The 17,639-nt window shown below is 50.0% G+C and overlaps 3 protein-coding genes across 3 annotated transcripts; 1 reads left to right on the top strand and 2 right to left on the bottom strand.

The window, feature by feature from the left end:
* Window positions 1–139: 139 nt before the first annotated feature.
* LOC120689279 (rab3 GTPase-activating protein catalytic subunit-like) lies at window positions 140–4,985 on the bottom strand. Its single transcript, XM_039971588.1, has 13 exons — window positions 4,617–4,985; window positions 4,407–4,528; window positions 3,447–3,568; window positions 2,970–3,157; window positions 2,714–2,892; window positions 2,122–2,463; window positions 1,970–2,034; window positions 1,679–1,727; window positions 1,452–1,596; window positions 1,271–1,358; window positions 1,118–1,187; window positions 849–989; window positions 140–724 (listed from the first exon to the last, which is right to left on the bottom strand). The coding sequence occupies exons 1-13, from the start codon at window positions 4,978–4,980 to the stop codon at window positions 374–376; spliced, it is 2,226 nt and encodes a 741-aa protein (XP_039827522.1). The 5' UTR covers window positions 4,981–4,985; the 3' UTR covers window positions 140–373.
* Window positions 4,986–6,157: 1,172 nt separating this feature from the next.
* On the bottom strand, window positions 6,158–12,385 carry LOC120689261 (L-ascorbate oxidase homolog). Its single transcript, XM_039971570.1, has 8 exons — window positions 11,928–12,385; window positions 11,698–11,807; window positions 8,792–9,062; window positions 8,556–8,658; window positions 8,094–8,439; window positions 7,599–7,964; window positions 7,411–7,489; window positions 6,158–6,738 (listed from the first exon to the last, which is right to left on the bottom strand). Exons 1-8 carry the CDS (start codon window positions 12,078–12,080, stop codon window positions 6,526–6,528), a joined length of 1,641 nt encoding a protein of 546 aa, XP_039827504.1. The 5' UTR covers window positions 12,081–12,385; the 3' UTR covers window positions 6,158–6,525.
* A 2,832-nt stretch (window positions 12,386–15,217) lies between these two features.
* On the top strand, window positions 15,218–16,093 carry LOC120695501. The gene is made up of 3 exons (XM_039978731.1): window positions 15,218–15,343; window positions 15,387–15,482; window positions 15,572–16,093. Exons 1-3 carry the CDS (start codon window positions 15,218–15,220, stop codon window positions 16,091–16,093), a joined length of 744 nt encoding a protein of 247 aa, XP_039834665.1.
* The last annotated feature ends 1,546 nt before the right edge of the window (window positions 16,094–17,639 follow it).

Below are 17,639 nucleotides of genomic sequence, written 5' to 3'. Positions count from 1 at the left end.
CATTGTATGATCAGCCTTCTCAACTTTTCTGTGGACCAAAATGGCGAGGCATGTAGATATAATTTGAGTTTCATGATCTACAAGTACAACGGCTGGAACAAGGGCACCTTGTTAGCTCGAGAACAATAACAAATCCCAATGGTAAACAGTAATTATTTAGCATTCTCGTCTTGGCTAAAGTGACAAAAGAGAAGTCACTCTGACTCAGGCACATCTACCTGGCCAACTATACTGCATTCAAACATTCACCTTTTTTCAGTTTATTTCAAAAAACGTTCAATGAATTGGATGAGTATTTACAGCTTAAGCTTATCCCCGTCATCTTTGGGACACCTCTCTACAGTTGTACAAAGGAATAACACAGGAATTTCAGCTACAAAATCGTCCACTCACTCTCGTCAAATGGCCCTGGCGAAGAAGACGGTGGTGTCGGTGGCACCTCCGATGATTTCGCATTCTTCTTAGAAAATATGGTGACCTTCTTGTCAAAAAGGTTGGAGAATATCTTGGTGTTCTTTTCCTCCAATGTGTTTTTGTCATCCTTTGGAGACATCCTCTTCTCATCCTTTGGTGCGCGCTTCCAGAGTGGTGGGCGATCTTTAGCCATAATGTTGAGTTTCAGCTTGAAACGATTTTTATTTTCAAGAGATTTTTCATCAGGTTGCTCCATGATCTGGAGAGCTTCTTCAGGGTGGGTTACTATGGCTTCCATCGTCTCGTACACCTGCCATGGCATTAGTGTGTTCATATACTCCTCAACTTTTTTTTTTGAAGGGGAAAACTGTGGGGGAGTGTACTCCTCAACTTCGATATGATAATGTCTGGATGCATAAATAAAAGCTGAATACCTTGCAGATTTCATCTAGCTTCTCTTTTGACATGTCATCTTGGTAAATGTTAGCTATGTAGTCCTTGCAATCGTAGAATAATTTTGAAAGGCTGCTATCTGCTGCTAGAACTGATTCTGCTTCCACAAAGCATACAGAAAGCTGGTATTTGAGAAATAGCAATCAGTAAGGCATTAGAATTTGTCCCAACTCCCAAGATAAATAAGATCGAGACATGGCAGCTAGCTACAAAAACAAGACAAAAGAAAAAGGGCGATCATCGAACTTACAATGACAGCAAGTAGCTGCTCAAACAATTTAGATGGCTCAATAACTTCCAAGCCATCAAAGATGCTCTCCCTGCAAGATTACATTGCTCCATAATTATTTACAAGTGATATCAAGATTCAACACAACAATTTGTCAATGTATTTTCTACTCACACTGCTAAATCTTCATCATATATAGGAGTCTGTTCAACAGCAGGTATAGGTTTTGCAGCCTCCCACAATTCCTTCCACAAGTTTCCTTCTGGATAACAAAGCCACCTCAAAATAAAATATTTAGGAAACATGCTAACTTATAGCACAGGTGAGAGACGGAGATAGTTTTATCAGTTACCACCTTTTGTTTGCATTCTATCACTTAACCGCCCACGTCTAGATGAGCCTTCCCCTACTGTGGTACTGTTTGCAGCACAGTCTTCAAACCAATCAGGTGGAGAGTGCCATCTAACGAAGTCTTCCAGGACACATCCTGGATTTGCTGCCTGTCATGGAAAAGGAATTTCTAGTTTAGGAAGTTTAGTCTAACAGCTTTGCATTCTCTGTGATGAAAAACTTTAAACTTGCCTTAAAAGCCTGCATATCTGATAGAAGTTGAGAGCACCCAGCACCGAGACTAAGAGGTATCAAACAGCATCATAAAAAAAAATTCTATTACTTCAAATGTCGCGACTGTATTAATGACAGAAATGAAGATAATAGGATGGTGTTGCCCAAAGATCAGATTTGCAAAAGGAAGCAGGTTTCAATATCCTCAAAACTGATGTGAATGCATGGATCATTATTAAAAAATGTCTTAGATTTAACTACTAGCATGCCAAGCATAGTAGTAGATAAAAAAGCTTAAGCTTGACATACCTCCCTGTCCGTAAGACAAGCTCCTCTGTTTCTTTTATAAGCTCTGCTGTCATGATAGGGCCTTCCTGTATATAGATTGCAACAAGTTCAGAAATAATAAAAGGAAGCATAATAAAAGATTAGCAAATCTGTAAAGCAACTCAGTATCTTACCTGCAGTGTTGGGGAATAGATGGGCTCACCAGTCTCCAGCAATGTTAAGTTCTCAGATAAACGATCAGCACCAAGTCGAAGAACATAATCACCAGTACAATCTCTTGCGTACATCTCGCTGTCAGGAGACTCCCCATTTGAAGACCTGGGTTTTGAGTTATCAACACTTGCCTGCTTTAGCAAGGAATCCAGTGACTCCTTTGCTGCTTTTCTTCTCTTTTTCCTGGCAATGCAGCAATTTACGACTTGTATCTCCTGATGTAGTAAAGAAGAATTCAAGTCCGGAGCAGCATCCAATGGCATTCGAGGCACAGGTTGCCAATCAGACCACAGTTTCCTCAACTGCATGTGGAACAAAAAAAAAATGCAAATGTCTTTATAGTTAGTTGTTAACTCTTATCTAATAAATCGGTACCTTGCTATCTTATTCTCTTGGAAATCAAATTAGTTTTGAGTCATATGTATAACCATATGCCTAGTTTTGTATTGCCAAGAAACATCGATTACAGGGTATGGAAGGTACTGCCAAGACACACTACTTACAAGGTGGTTTCCTAACCTATGAGGGGCAATTTATCTGCATAATACTCACCTCAAGAACAACTGATTGCCAAAAGAATGCCATCTTATGAACAGAACTAATGCTGCCAATAACCTCTGCTAAATGATGAATAAAACTTCCAGGTGGCGCACCCTGTAGATCCTTGGACAGAGATCTTGAATGCAGCAATTCGGGGTTACCATTATTTCCATCATGTTGGAACTGTTCCTCTGAAAAGACAATTATGCATCATAATTTAAAATGGCAGTGCAAACAAACATCCTCAGAACATCAAGTGAAAGCATACCTAATTTGAACAAAGAGTACATCAAAGATTGAGTTTCTTCATCACCAAAAAATTCAGAACTCGATCTTTCTTCCTTTTCGCGTCGAACAAGTGATTTAACAACAGATAAGCTCAAGCCTCCCTTCTCTTTCAGTAATTGGTCTCCAGCAGACCTCATATCACTCATTGACTTGAAATTTTTTCCATTTCTACAAGAGCAAAGCATTGTTTGTACATTTCATATGCACAATAGACAAAATAACCTAAATGAAGACATTCATGTAAAAAGAAGTTCCAAGGATGTGCTCCATTCAAAATGACACAGATTCCTTGCAGCACTGGATGAACACTAGATATAAAGTGGAAAATGGTTTCCAAAAATTGGGAATTTAATATGGCACTGAACTTATTTTCCAAAGAGTTAAATATCTTTAGAATACAAAATAAGGTCAACTGAAAAGCTGGATATCATAACTATGCTAAGGTACACAAACTTACTCAATGGCAGCTACCAGTTGTTTAACCACTGAAGCTGGAGGAAAGGTCAGCTTTGTTGAAGAAGTTAACTCAATCGGTATGCCTGAGCAATCCTCGTTCCCTGAAGGGCTTGTTTCTGTTACCTGGAAGCACGAGGGTTTTAGTAGCATACGTGAAGATGCAACAATTTCAGTCAGAGGCGGAGCCTAGTTGAGGCCATGGCCCTGCCAAGTGCCAAACACTATTTCTACAGATTAAGTAGCATAATAGCTACTGTTTATTAGTATTTAGAGCTGAATTACTTAGGCAGTTAGGCCGGCTTAGTTGCTTTGATCAAGCTCCACCACTGATTTCAGTAGCTAATTTGCATTCACGATAAAAGAAATGCCACAAATTAGAAATTTAAGCATTCAACAAGAGGCCTACTGTGGGCAAAAACAAGGGTTCCCACACTAATTATAGAACCATACATATTCATCGCTGACTGCTACCAGAATATCAATATCCAGTCCAAATTCACCAGAACTGAATGTTCCATTCAACTGTACTCAACAAACCCAACCCCAGCATGTAACCCGAAAATGACCATAATAAGCTCTACCGTGCGCAGCAATTGAATCCATAACACGGAGCGTTTGACAAAGCCCAGCAAACAAATGACATTGTAGCTGCTACTAACCAAAAGGTCTGAACTTTTCTAGCCCCCGGAGTAGTCCAATTCAGAACTTCACAATTCTGCTTCGCACTGCTACCACAACAGAGCCGCACTCAAGCTAATAACAGCTCAATTGCCTGGAACCGCAACACTTGCACCCCCGAGTCTGATCATTTCACACCACCTCAGACACGACGAATTCACCTTCTTGTCAGTCACCACTCACCACCAATCCAACATCACAAAGCGAGCACCGGACCGAACAACTCCGCAGGAGAAGAAACGGCCAATTGGATGACTCGAATGACAGGAGCCCATGCCCATACCTCATCACGCGGCGACGGTGGCTTCAGGTCCCGCTCCTGCCCCGTGAAGCCCGCTTCAGGCTCCCGATCCAGCGAAGTCCTCGGCGACGGCGCCCTGCTTCGCCCGCCGGATCCGTCCGCATCTGCAACCCAACACAACCGATCCCCGCCGGGAGCTCATCAGATTCGGACCTGCAAAGCCGAGCACAACACCGGGAGAGGCGGGCGCACCTCGGAGGTCGGCCTTGATGTCGGTGAGCACGCGGGCGGCGGCGGAGTGGATCGCCGTGCGCGCGCGAGAGACGAGCGACTGCGGCGCCGGCGCCGGCGCCGACGAGAAGGACGCGGCGGCGGGGGGCGGGGCCGGGGCAGGCGGCTGCTGCATGGTGGGGCCTACCTGGCAGTGGCCCGGAGCAGCGCAGGCGGACGCATGCGGAGGAAGGGGAGCTGAAGCATGGGGGAGGAAGTCTTCTATTTTGATTTTAAAAAACGGGATTTGGTAGTGGCCGGGGTGGAATTTCTGGGCGAAATTCAGGGGTCCGTTGGATCCCGTCGCTCTCGGCCGTTGGATGGCTGGGCCGTGATGGGGTGGCATCGTGGATATTGTTATGGCTCTTGACTTCTTGGGGGGGGGGGGGGGGGGGGGGGGGTTGAGCTGTTTCCGTGCTGCGTGTTGCTTTGATTTTTTTTGCTTTGAGCGAGATTGGGGTGCATTTATAGGGACAGGTTTTGGTTGATAGTTTCCTCAAAAATACTTTATATTTGAAGTGGTCACCAGCTGTTGATGGCGATATGTCTGGACACAAGGGAAGTTCATGGGAGCATGAAGACGTCGTAGGTGCATCGTGAATACCGTACGTACAATACTATGAAAAAAGTAATGGTTTGTTTTCATCGAATGTATATGAAATTGGGTCCGAAAAGGATATACTTATTGTCTGCAGTAAACTTGGATCTTTGTGTTTGTGCGAGAAAATGACACAATCTGAGCTTGCATATTTTCTTTGTATTCATCAAGAGTCATTCTGATAAAATGGCATGCCTTGTAATAAAAAATATTTTTTATAGGATATAAATGATTCATCAAATAAATGATTGCTTGTACACCCCTGAAGAAGTTGTGCAAGTTGGTCGTGAGAAATGTTATCTGTCAATAGATCTACAAAACTCGCATCGAGTCCAAGAATCCGGTGGCGTGCAGCTCATATCGTTTTTTTTCTTCATAAAAGCTAATTCAATTTCCCCCTCGATGTAAATAAATAAAGGAGTTGTTGCAATCACTGTATCACTTGCCGACCGCAGGACAACATCGATCGTTTGAATTTGAACACTTCCTCACTCATGTAAATTCCTCGTCACGTGAGTAGGTAGAAGCTTTCTTCACTCCTCCGGAGTCCGGACTCCAATTGGGACCTCTTCCACTTCCCATATGATCATCAGGTACACCTCTTCTTCTTTTTGTCAAACAAAGATATTGATATAATGCCAAAACCATGTGGTGTTAGATACAGTCAAACGGACGACTAAATTTCAAGGGAAGTTTTGAAAGGTTTCGCCGCAATTTGTGGGGCGCGACATCCTTAGTGAATGACCTATTTCCTGAAAGCACACACAATTGCATGATGATTTTCGAAATTCCTCCGAAATTCGGAAAAGGAAAGAAAAGAAGATTTCATACCCGCCAAAAAGAAAAGAAAAGAAGATTCCGTCTCGGCACTTTGGTAATGGCAAGCATGTGACAGCATAGAGAAAATGCCATTGAAGTCAAGACATGATCCAGAACATATGATACTTTATTAAGAACCTGATCAGCGTAGCAACATGCGTGCTACAGAATATGTCGTTTGTAGCCATGTAACCCCCTCACTAAAACAATTGCGTTGCGCAAAGGAATCACTCAAGCAAAATGCAGACAAAACCCATTAACCCAACACTATAACAGTAGTATTACACGGTCTAATCTGACTGTCACTGGCATATGCTTTCAGGCAACGTTTCAGACCTCCATTCAGGCCACACACTTCTTGGAGCCTTCAATTCTTCAGAGTAAATAAAATCTCCTGTGCCTACTCTCTCCAGACCAATGTGTAAGCATGTCATCCTCTCATGACAAGCCCCGGTCCGCCGCCGCCGGCGCGAGTCAGAGCGGCCTGGTCCGGCGGCCGGCCGCCCGGCCGCAGAGGAGAGCGTTCTTGGGGATCGGGAACTCGTCGCGCAACGACGTCGACGGCGTCCAGACGCGGAGGTAGAACTGCTGCCCCAGGTACTGCCTGGCCCAGCTCTCCGACCGGACGTTCCACATGCCAACGTTGTCCAGGGGCATGTAGATCGCCGTCCATGACCTGGGGTAAACCTGATGGATAACACACCACCAAATTATCATCATTGCGTTACTGCGTAGGAAAAGAAATGGATCTCAAGTTTGTCAGTAGTAATCCACATCAGAATGTGTCAAACTGCCAACATGATTTTTTTTTTATCTTTTAGTTTGACAACGCAGCATTAAGAGTATCTAGATGTGTGTAATTTTTTACTAGGAAAAAAGTGCAGACGGGAAATTTTCAGAGCACTCGCCAAAGCAATTCCACACGATTACTGGTTCAGCACGGTGGAAAAGTCAGGAAGAGAGTGGAATGCGATAGCCACTTCAAAGCTGTAGCCTGTAGGCAGGCGAAAGCAGAGTTCACAGCTTCAAAGCATGACACTGCGCCTTTCCTGATGGGGATCCATCACCACACCGTTTCTAAAAGATCTTATCCAGCATGGCGGCTGAATGGGTAAGTTGGATGCGTGAACCCAATAATGCGCCTCTATTGTGAGCCGCACACTTGTAATGAAAAGGACTTGACTGAAGCAAATGAGATCGCATCTTTGAACGAACGATATCCTGGATCGCATTCAACTCCAAAGTCCAAGTATCACTACCATTTCCTTCCAAATTAGTATTAACGGCATACTGCATTTAGCAAAACACAGTTTCTGCTTCAAGAGTGAGGTGTGTTCAGAAGAGGGCAGAGCACCATACCTGGACAGTGTACCGGGAGACGCCATCCCTCAGGTTGTAGCCCTGCCTGCTCGCCGCCGACCATTTTCCTCCGTCCATTCTAGTACACACAAATTCGCCATCCAATCAGGCAATCAAGACTAATCTGACACATATAAAAACATTCCAAACGTTTCGAAATCCTTTAGAGTGGATCGCAATGTTCATACCCGACGACCCAGAAGGCGTAGCCGTCGATGTGCCACGACTGCACCACGTCCTCGCTGTTCTCGAACACGATCTCGACGTAGTCCCTGTAGCTGGCCCCCATGACCGACGTCTGGAGGTAGGCGCCGCCGTAGCTCGGGTTGTCGGCGATGGTGCCCACCGAGAAGACGCCGCCGATCTTGTAGTAGTCGGCGACCTTGAGCGGGGTGTCCGGGCTCACGTACGACACGCTGTTCACCGCGTACCTCTGCTTCCCGTTGATGGTCGGCGCCGAGTTGGCCAGCCGGATGGTCCGGGTCACCGGCACCAGGCCGTAGTGGTACGAGCCCTGCGGGTTCGGCCGCGGCCCGCTCGCCGTCAGGTTCCACCTGTGAGCCGTCAGCAATGCCAGTCAGTTCAGCAGCCTGAACTTGTCTGAAGAAACTGACAGGCTGAACGCTAGTCTGAACTTGTCTGAAGAAACTGACAGACTGAAAGATAGACAAGTCCGAAGTAACCTGATGGAGCGGGCCTGGTTGAGAGACCAGTCGATCTGGATGGTGGGGCCTCCGGGGAGGGGCCCGGGCGCCTTGCCGGCGGAGTTGGCGTAGTGAAGGACGGCGGTGGTGGAGAGGATCCTGGTGGTGAAGCGCGTGGAGACGACGATGGCGTAGTCGAAGGCGGGCTGGTCGGCGGTGAGGAGCACGGAGTAGGACTGGCCGAGGTGCACGTCGAGGGACGAGTAGGTGGTCTGCATGGTGTGGGAGCCCTCCACCTCGACGAGCTTCATGGTGTGGCCCTGGAACCGGATGTTGAGGGAGGTGGCCAGGCCCACGTTGGTGATCCGGAAGCGGTACGTCTTGCCTGCAGCATGCGGTCAGTGTTCCGGGAGGATTCAGACTTGCAGTGTTCTTCAGCCGGCCGGCCGGTCGGTTCCAAACCAAATCCTGCAGCAAAATTCAGAGTTTTGCTAGGCTTACCGGGCTGCACGGTGAAGGTGTAGCCGTTGGGGCCCCGGCCGTTGATGAGCAGGCCGTCAGGGAAGCCGAGCGCCTTGCCGCTGTCAAGAACGTACCTCAGGTCCTGTCATGCCAGTCCAAGAAGAACAGATTGATTCTCTGCTGTCAGAAGTCAGAACTTTTGTAGATGGAAGAGAATGAAAAATGAAACGCGGCAATTTTTGAAAGCTGAAGAAAAGAGGGCGGCGGCGACGCACGGTGTGGTTGGCCCTGTACCAGTCGCCGATGAGGGCGGTGTAGTCGGCGGCCGGCGGCGGGAAGGGGACGGGGATCTGAGGGCGGCTGAGGACGCGGATGCCGCCGAAGCCGCCGGCGGCCTTGTGGAAGGCGAGCGAGGGGAAGTAGTAGTAGGTGCCGATCTGGTCCTTGGCCTGCATGATGTAGGTGAAGTTGGCGCCCGGCGGGATGGGGCACGTCGTGCCGGCCACGCCGTCCTCGAACGAGTTCCGCCGCTGCTGGAGCCCGCTCCTGCAACACGCACACGCATCGTCAATCTCATCGGTCAGTCGCGTTCGTCGTCGATCAGAAAAGCAGTGCCGGCTGCCGATCGGTTGCATGCTTGCATCCGAGACGCCGGTGTGGTGGTTTGCTGATTGACCGATCGATCACAGCCGCGCGCGCGGGAAAGTTTTTTTCTTTTCAAAATTCAGCAGTACTGTACTAACTAGTTCGATCGTCGTGGTCACGGGGTGACACGATGCCGTCACGCGCTGCGTATGCGTGGCGTCAGCTTGCGCGAGCCATTGTCGGGGTCAAAAGGAGGTCACCCGGCACCGGCAAACATGATTTACTAGATAGATACAGTATGCTAGACAAAATGCATCGTTACCGTTGCCCGCTTGCAAAAGATGAACATCAATTTTCGGTGTTTGTCCTAGGAAGGAAGAAGGCCAAGGGCCAGGGCAGGCAGTCGGCACATTGGTAGTAGTACTCCTACCGTACGTGCTGGTCCCGGCAGCAAGGACTCTGTAGTACTGGAGTACGTGCCATTCGATATGATCGAACCACTCGAACGTACCACCCCCGCTCCGGTCGTCCCGGCCTGCCACCAGCCGCCCGCGGCCAAGGCAATCCAATCCGGGTGCCATCGCCTCCACGCCCCCAGGGACACACGCGACGCGAGCCGGCATGCGCGCGCAGCCGTTGGTCCGCAGATCCGTCGCCTCCCTCTACGCGTGCGCACCCGTCGCCGTCGCCGTCGCGCGTGGACGCAACGGCGACACGCCCACATGCAGCGGCGCACCCGCACTATACGTACGCGCGTCGCACTCATCATAAAACAAAGCCAACGCTACGACGTGACGGCGCCCAGCCCGGCCGCCAGCTCGACCGGGGCCGGCCCGTGCTCCGTCGCGGGCTCGAGGCTGACCAGACCTTGCCGAACCGGCCGGTCCAGTCCGCCGACACTGCCTGTGCGTAAACCGACAGGGTAAAGTGCGTTTCCCACTCATGCACTATGTTTGACGGAGAGACTCTTCTTTTTTACTACGGGGATATCTTGTGGTAATAATATTCCCGACTTGGGCAGAGGCTGGCCATGGCCCATGGGCAACAGTAGGGGCCCGTGAGGGCGTCATAACTTTCGGCGGAAACGGACGCGGCCGCGCCGAATCTGCAGCCGGCGCCTCCCTCCCAGTCCCCACGCCGCCGCCGCGTGAGAGAAGCGCACATGGCTCGCGCGGGGCGGGAACGGGACACGCGGAGGCGTCTAGTAAAAGCGTTCCACGGGCCACGGCCGCGGATCACGAGACGCCGCCGGGGCGGGCACTAGCCAATAGCCATGCCAGGAGCCCCTAGAAAAAGAATGGCGGGACATATAAACTTGCACAGCCAGCACAGGGGCAAGACGGGGGTCGGGAAGAACAAGCTGAAAAAGATTGGGCCTAGTAGATCCGATCTGAACGCCTCGCATCGTCTGCACGCCTGCACCGCTGCGTGCAGGGACCCCTTTTTTTTTGTTGCGGCTGCTCTGTGTGTGACCTTTTTTGTTGTTGCAGGATTTCGCGGACAAAACATTTTCCATTTTGAGCCCGGCGAGGCATATTCTCGGCGAGCGAAGCCAAGACAGCAAACATGCCTGGGCACACGAGTCGGGGGCTCGGCTCGGGGCGGGCATCTCGTCACTCGTCAGTTCAGCTGCTGCTGCTGTTGCCGCCTCTGCTTGGTTGGTCCCCTGGCCCAGGCCCCCAGGATCACCAGCCGAGCCAGGACAGGAGTATTATCCTATCCTAATCGCCCAATGATGCCGTGAGTTGTCAAGAGGCGTCGGCCTGAGCCGCCGACATCACATGCATTCCGGTAGGCGACGTGGAATTGTCCGGTTTAATAACAAGGCTGATCGTTTTTTTTAAATGGGGGCGGTAGGTACAGTCACTAGCAGCGGCAGATCCAACAGGGGGCTTGGGGGCTCCAGCCCCCCTAAGCGCCCCTAATTACACGTAAAATACTGTAGCAAAAACATCAAATCACCATTAAATTTTCACACAAATCAACATCTCCATTGTTTCAGCCCCTTGCCTCTCATCCTGCATCCACCACTGGTCACTAGCTCGATCACTCGCTCACTGCCACTGATGACCACTGCACTCGAGCAGGTTCACTGTTTTCAGCACCTCAGCTGCTGGTGTGTGGGTGTGGGTGTGGGTGTGAGCTGTGACTGCATTGTGCATTCAGTACCGTCAGAACAAAAATACTGAAGCGTCCATCCACTTGTTGGAATCAGAGCACAGGGAGTTAAAATGTCAAAAAAATGCCGGACTGATGAATGTTACTCCCTACTTCTACTAGATCGCAGGCAGACTTCTACGTGCTTGTAATGGGGGTGTCATCTTCCGGCTAGACTGAAAAGATTGCAGCCAGAGCTCCTGACAGACTTAGTCGGATGCTATGACTTGCTTGGTTAGGACCGATTTCATTCAGATCGTAGCTATCTTCAGATATCTTTGGTTGAATTGTTATTTCGAGATGAATTAACAGCAGCATGTCCCTCGCCAAAAAAAAAAGACAGCATGCGAACGAGCAGCAGTGGTAAATGCGGATAAGGGGAAGATGCAGTGAGGAAAACACTGGAGACGGAGCAGGGAAGGGGGTCACGGGGCGGTACCAGGAGAGGAGGAACGGCTCGTTGAGCTTGTTGAAGACGTTGATGATGAGGTTGTCGTTGGTGACCGCCTCGATCTGCGGCCCCGGGAACTGGTTGTTGATCAGGATCCCCTGCAATATTTTCAGGCCATTCACCGCTGCTTCAGCAACCCATCGAGCTCCGCAAGCCCCGAATCGACCGGCACTAGCCAATGGCCAGCCAAAAGGAGAGTGTAGCTAAGCTAAGCGCACCTGCTGCTTGACGCCGAGCGGGTAGATGTCGCCGTAGGTCACCGTCCACGTGAAGAACCGGTAGGGGTCGTCGCCGGCCACGAGCAGCGGCACGATAAGCAGGCCGGCGAAGTACAAGAGGAGACGGGCGGCGGCGCCATTGCCGCCTGCCATTGCGTTGGGCGAGCCTGCTACAGAGAGCCTTCCAAGGTTGGTGACGAGGGACGAGCGAGCCGAGGGCCGAGGCCTGCCTGACCGCGAGCTGGATGGGCGCTAGCTAGAGGGCAACGGCGGGGACGTCAGCGCGAGAGAAAGATTTGCTCCAAAAGCGAGTGGGTTTCGTGGAGGGGATGGAAAAGGGGAGGGGAGTGGTGCGATGGGAATGGAGTGCGCGGCAGCGGGGTGCAGCAGGGGAGGGAGGTGGTGCGGGGTTTTGGCCTTGGCAGCGGGCTGCTCCCGTGGGGTGTCGGGTGGGCGCCCCTCCTCCCCTTATGTAAGCGGGTTCTAGAGGGGGACAGAGCAAGGACGAAGGCGATCACGAAATTGGTATGCGCACCAAGGATCCAAGGACGAGGATGGCGATGGGGTGGACCAAGATGGGTTTTTATATTTGGTCTGGCTTGATTCTTGCAAATGGAGTGGCTATGTGAGTAGAAATTAATAAGCTAAGAGTTATTTCTTGCTATCTTAGTTGATACGAATAGGGTTATCCATTATATATGGCCTCGTAATATATGAGGCAATAATGTGCATCCTGATTTTTTCTAAAAAAATTATAGAGGCATCTTGGCATCAAGTAACTGAAAAGTAGTGTAACATTAAGCTATTTCTATATTCGAGTCTCTTATTTGTAAGGAAGCTAAAGCTACAGAAAATAATGTACCTTCTTTCGGTTGCTATCCAATATACTACTTTTGAATATAAATGGAAATCCATGTGACTAGGCTCAATATTTTTAGCATTCCACTTGCTCGCTTGAACTTAGTAGTACTATATGTTGATGAAGAGGATCAAGATGGATTTTATTGTTAGCCTCATATAGTTCATATAACCGAATTGCTATATGATTGAATGATTAATAGGTTAGGATTCATAACCTGCCGGCTTAGTCGATGCAAAATATGTAGGCGGTTATGCATGTTTTTTTCATAATATAAGGTGATAAAGTGCTCGCCTCAAAGATATTTGATGAGTGATAAAAATGGAAGCCGTTAAAAAAAATCCCTCTATATTGAGGCATGTCTACATTTGAAGATCTTACTTTCTAAGGTAGCTTTATCATACATGTACGCACTTCTTTTAGTTTATCTTTGCAAAACTTTTTTTTGTTTTCGGCCTTTTGGCCATTCCTGTTTGAATATGTAAGACACATTAACACTGTCTATTGCTCACTTTAGGAAAAACAGCCTCATTCTTTATAGTTTTCAGCCCTTTTGGCCATTCCTAGCTACTCCCTCCATTTCAAACTATAACTCGTTTGATTTTTTTTACCTTAAATTTGATCATTCGTCATATTAAAAAAATCATGCAAATATAGTCAAATTTAAGTCATTCTTGAATGACTTTTATTTAGTAAAGCAAGTCACAACAAAAGAAATGATATTTTGCAAAAAAAATTGAATAAGACATTGATCAATCTTGGAATAAAAAAATTCATACGAATTATAATTTGGAACGAAAGGAGTAGTATAATAGTCTCGGAGCACTAATAAATGTAGTAAAAGAAAATTCGACTTATCGTGCCGGTCCTCGTTCGAAAAACCGGCTTGAATATGGCTATTGTACTCGCTTACTGCTGGTATACGCTGTTTGCTGCCTCGTAGTATGTTTCCACAAATTGTCCAACGGAGCGTGACGACGGCCTTGTACAAAAGATGACCGAGTTGGCTTTCATCGAGGTCTCGACTCTCGAAGCCGTAGGGGCGGCAAGCAGCAAACTCCTGCAAGGCGCAAGGCCGCAGCGAGAGCGGGCACGAGCACGACCCATGTCGTGCGGGAGTATGTCTGGGTGCGTGACGCGAGTTTTACGGCCTGGCCCGGGCCCGCGGACGTGCTAGTATTCAGCTGCACGTCACGGGACGATGATGAGAAGGCCGCCGGATACATGGGGCCGTGGCGTGGCGTAGCGGCCACCCCACCCCCACCGACAACGCCATCCGAATGCCGCCCGCTCGCGCACGGGCCGGCCTCGCCGAGTCGCTGGCGCCATCGCCGCCAGGCACGCACACTTGTTCTGCCGGATCGCGCGCACTCGCCGTGGCCCGTGCCGTGGGGAAACGGACGGCGGTCGCGACGTCGCGTCCTCAGCTTGTCTGCGATGCCGCGTCGCGTGCTGCCGCCAGCCTGGACGGACCGCGAAAACCTGCCGGTTCAGTGGAGGCCGGGGCCGGGGGGCCTACTGCTGCTGCCGCCGCAGCGGCGCCGGCTTGCTGTTGGCTGCGAGCCCGCGGCCGTGCCGGCACTTCTGCGTCCGTGCCTGGACGCGTCCCTACTCATGTCAGGATGGCGTACGCATATGCAGCTGGCTGCTGCTACCCTGGCTGGGGCCTGCTGGACCGACCTTTCGATTGGATGGAAAGCCTGCATTCTTCGCACTTTGCACGGCTCCCACCGGCGATCCCAGCTGTGCTTTCGAGTGTTTGAATTGACCCTCTGTTTTTTTTTTTTTTTGCTTTTAAGACGCCTTTCTAAAGTCAATTATATTGTGTGGTAGGCATAAGGCATGCCCAACCCGTCAGGCCAGTGCCCTTGTTGGATAAAAACTCACATGAGGCCATAAACCATAGTAAGAGATCTTGAAATGAAAAAAAAGAGGAAAAACAATTAAGAGAAAAACCTGCCCTGCACCGCCGGTGCACTCCCAGGCCCAAATTACACAGCAATCTATATATGGGCTCCATGGGCCGAACCATTTAAATACATGGGCTCACATAGTTGAGCTGGGACCCTAAAGTTAAAGTCTAACGACACTAATACTGGTCCGTTCGTTCGTTCATGCATGATGACTCGACGACGGCGCTCAACTCGTTGCGAACTCGACTTGCTGGTCCGTGATTTTACGGCTCCGTAATAAAGTGACGAGAATTCCCATAAAAAAAAACTCGTTGCGAACTGGCTTGGGAAATGCATCCCATTCACTGCCATCCCCGCGCGCGCGCCTGTTGCTCTCTCCAATGTACTCACTAGCGAGCATTCATGAACGGCTTCGGAGCAGCATATATATGGCATAGCAGGTAGCTCTTCAGAGCTACGGTAACTCCATCGACATCGAAGCAGAGTATCCTGCCGGTTGGCTCACCGCTTCCTTCGCCATGGCCAGCAGTATCAAGTTCCTGACGTACAACGTCTGGTCCTGCGAGCACGTCGCGGTCTACCGGCGGATACGGGCGATCTGCGGCATCATCGAGCGCCATGACCCGGACGTCATCTTCTTGCAGGTGACCCGTCGGCCACGTAATCCCGCTTGCGATCTTGCCGCAGGAGGTCACCGACTACATTTACAGCCTCCTCCAGGAGGCTCCGTGGTGGGGAAACTACGTCGAGTTCTCTTCCTACTCGACACCTTGCTGCCTTGTGGTAATAAGCAACTGAACTGCATGTATGACTTTTATGGAGAATGGAGATACTAGTACTTGTCAATCTTACTGTCTGGACTCCGGTTGCAGTTGAGCAAGTTGTACGCCAAAAAGGTGGTTCTTCTTCTTCCCGAATACTGGGGCTCCTCGGCCTTGGGTCTTCGTGCACGTGAGATACCTTCTGAGCTGACGTCGGCCAGGGTATACAGGCCCATTCCGAGGACGCCCGGTGTAGCCTTTACGGCCCGCCTGCGCGCGGCGACGTGCAACCTCGCGGGCCCAACACCGTCGGACATCGGCGCCGTGCACCGGCGCGCCACGGCCCGCGCCTTTCTGGTGCACTTCGACGCCGTCCCCCGCATGTTCGAGCTCGATGAGAACGTCGTGCTGGGCGGTGACTTGGGATGGGACGACGACCTGGACGGCCCGCTCCGGCTGGGCGACAACGGGTGGGTGGACGCCTGGCGCGAGCTGCGCGGCGGCGACGGCGACGAGGGCGGCGGGTGGACGTACGACGCGGTGGCGAACCCGATGCTCAGGGGGCTGAACCTGCCGGTCGAGCGCCGGAGGCCCCGGACAGGTTCATCTGCAGGCCGAGGGACTTCACGCTAGGCAGCATCGAGGTGGTGGGCACAGAGCCGATCCCTGGCGTGACGCGCTTCGACGACAAGGGGGGCGTCGTGCCGGTCCTCCCCAGCCATCACTTCGACCTGCTGCTCACCATCTCCCCGAAAGCGTAATACTCCTACTTGGCTAATTAGCAAGAAGTGGTGTATCCAACAACCAATCTTATTCTAGCGTCTCACCTTTGATGCAATTGTACCCGGCTTGTTTCGTTTGGTGGGGAACGAAAAGAATTGGCTGCAGCAATCACTTTTAAGTCAGAATCTCCCCTCCGATCTGTACTGCTGAACAAGCCTTTGATTACGTTCGATTTTCTATCTTTAATGATAAATCAGTTCGCGAAGCATTGAGCGTGTTTCTACTTTTCTAGAGCTCTTGGGAGTGGCCTTTACAAAAGGGCTGTATGCATTAGACGACATAAAATAGCTTGAAATAGATACTCGTGGAATCCATCTCATATCCAGCCGAGAAAAAGAAAGAGGAACTGCAAACTTCTTCAAAACAACGCTAACAGAAACGGGGCCATTGACATCTGTCTCTGACAGTTCCACGGTTTTGACTGGTTTCTCCCAGTGCTTCCTTTATGCCCTGTACTCAGTACTCCTACCTATAAGACTTGCATGGCTCTCCAATAGCGTGGTCAATGCGACACTATCTCTTTCCTGAAAAAAAAAACAAAATAATCATAACGTGCGTTTCGAATGCTAATCCACCAGCAAATTGCCTTTGGATCGCAGACCTCAAATTGACACGGGCGGCATGCGAACTGCTGGTGCCGAACTGCCAAACAGGTTCCAAACGACTGGCTCTGCCTTCCTGTGTCCCCGGGCAGTGACACCCTCACTGAAGTGAAGGTTTGGTCAAGAAAAGTAGGCGGCAGTTCTGGAGCGGTGGAGCCATCTGTTGACTACTGTACGGACTGCAAGTCACCAAAACTAGCAGGTCCACATCGCCAGTGAATCTCATATCTTGTAGATGCGACGGAATCACCAAATTAAAATTCTAATTAAGCGTTATGGCCGTCATTTGAACACATCAGGCGCATTAGCTTAGTGGCTTAATTTGGCGATCCTTTCTCAACCCACGGCGCGATCGAAACAACACCGGTAGTCCCACGCGAAGGCGGGCGCAGATGGTACAAGTACGATAAAGACTTGGAAATATATCAGGTGACAAACTAGGATACAAGAGTTTTCACATACCGAGTTCAAATACAAAATATCTTACATAATTTACATAAATTACATGGTTTACAAATTTTACAACGGAAATAACCAAGTTCCAAAGAAAAAAAAGGACCAACCACTACATGAGTGTGCTGTCTCTGCCCAACCGGTCAGACCGGTCTGCATGGAAACCCTGCGCGAACACTGGTCAGACCGGTACACAGAGCGGTCAGACCGGTCCGACAAAAACTGAGGGCTGCACACTTAGCCCTCAAGTGTGCAACCCGCCGACTCCCTAACCTAAGGGTCTCGCTACACGACCTGCCACCCCTCTGCATCCCGGCGAATGAACTTGACACAACAGGGGG

This window comes from Panicum virgatum, chromosome 2K (assembly GCF_016808335.1).
Source record: "Panicum virgatum strain AP13 chromosome 2K, P.virgatum_v5, whole genome shotgun sequence".
Classification (NCBI taxonomy): Eukaryota; Viridiplantae; Streptophyta; class Magnoliopsida; order Poales; family Poaceae; genus Panicum; species Panicum virgatum.
The sequence above is the reverse complement of the archived record's forward strand: the minus strand, read 5'-3'. Positions and strand labels throughout refer to the sequence as shown.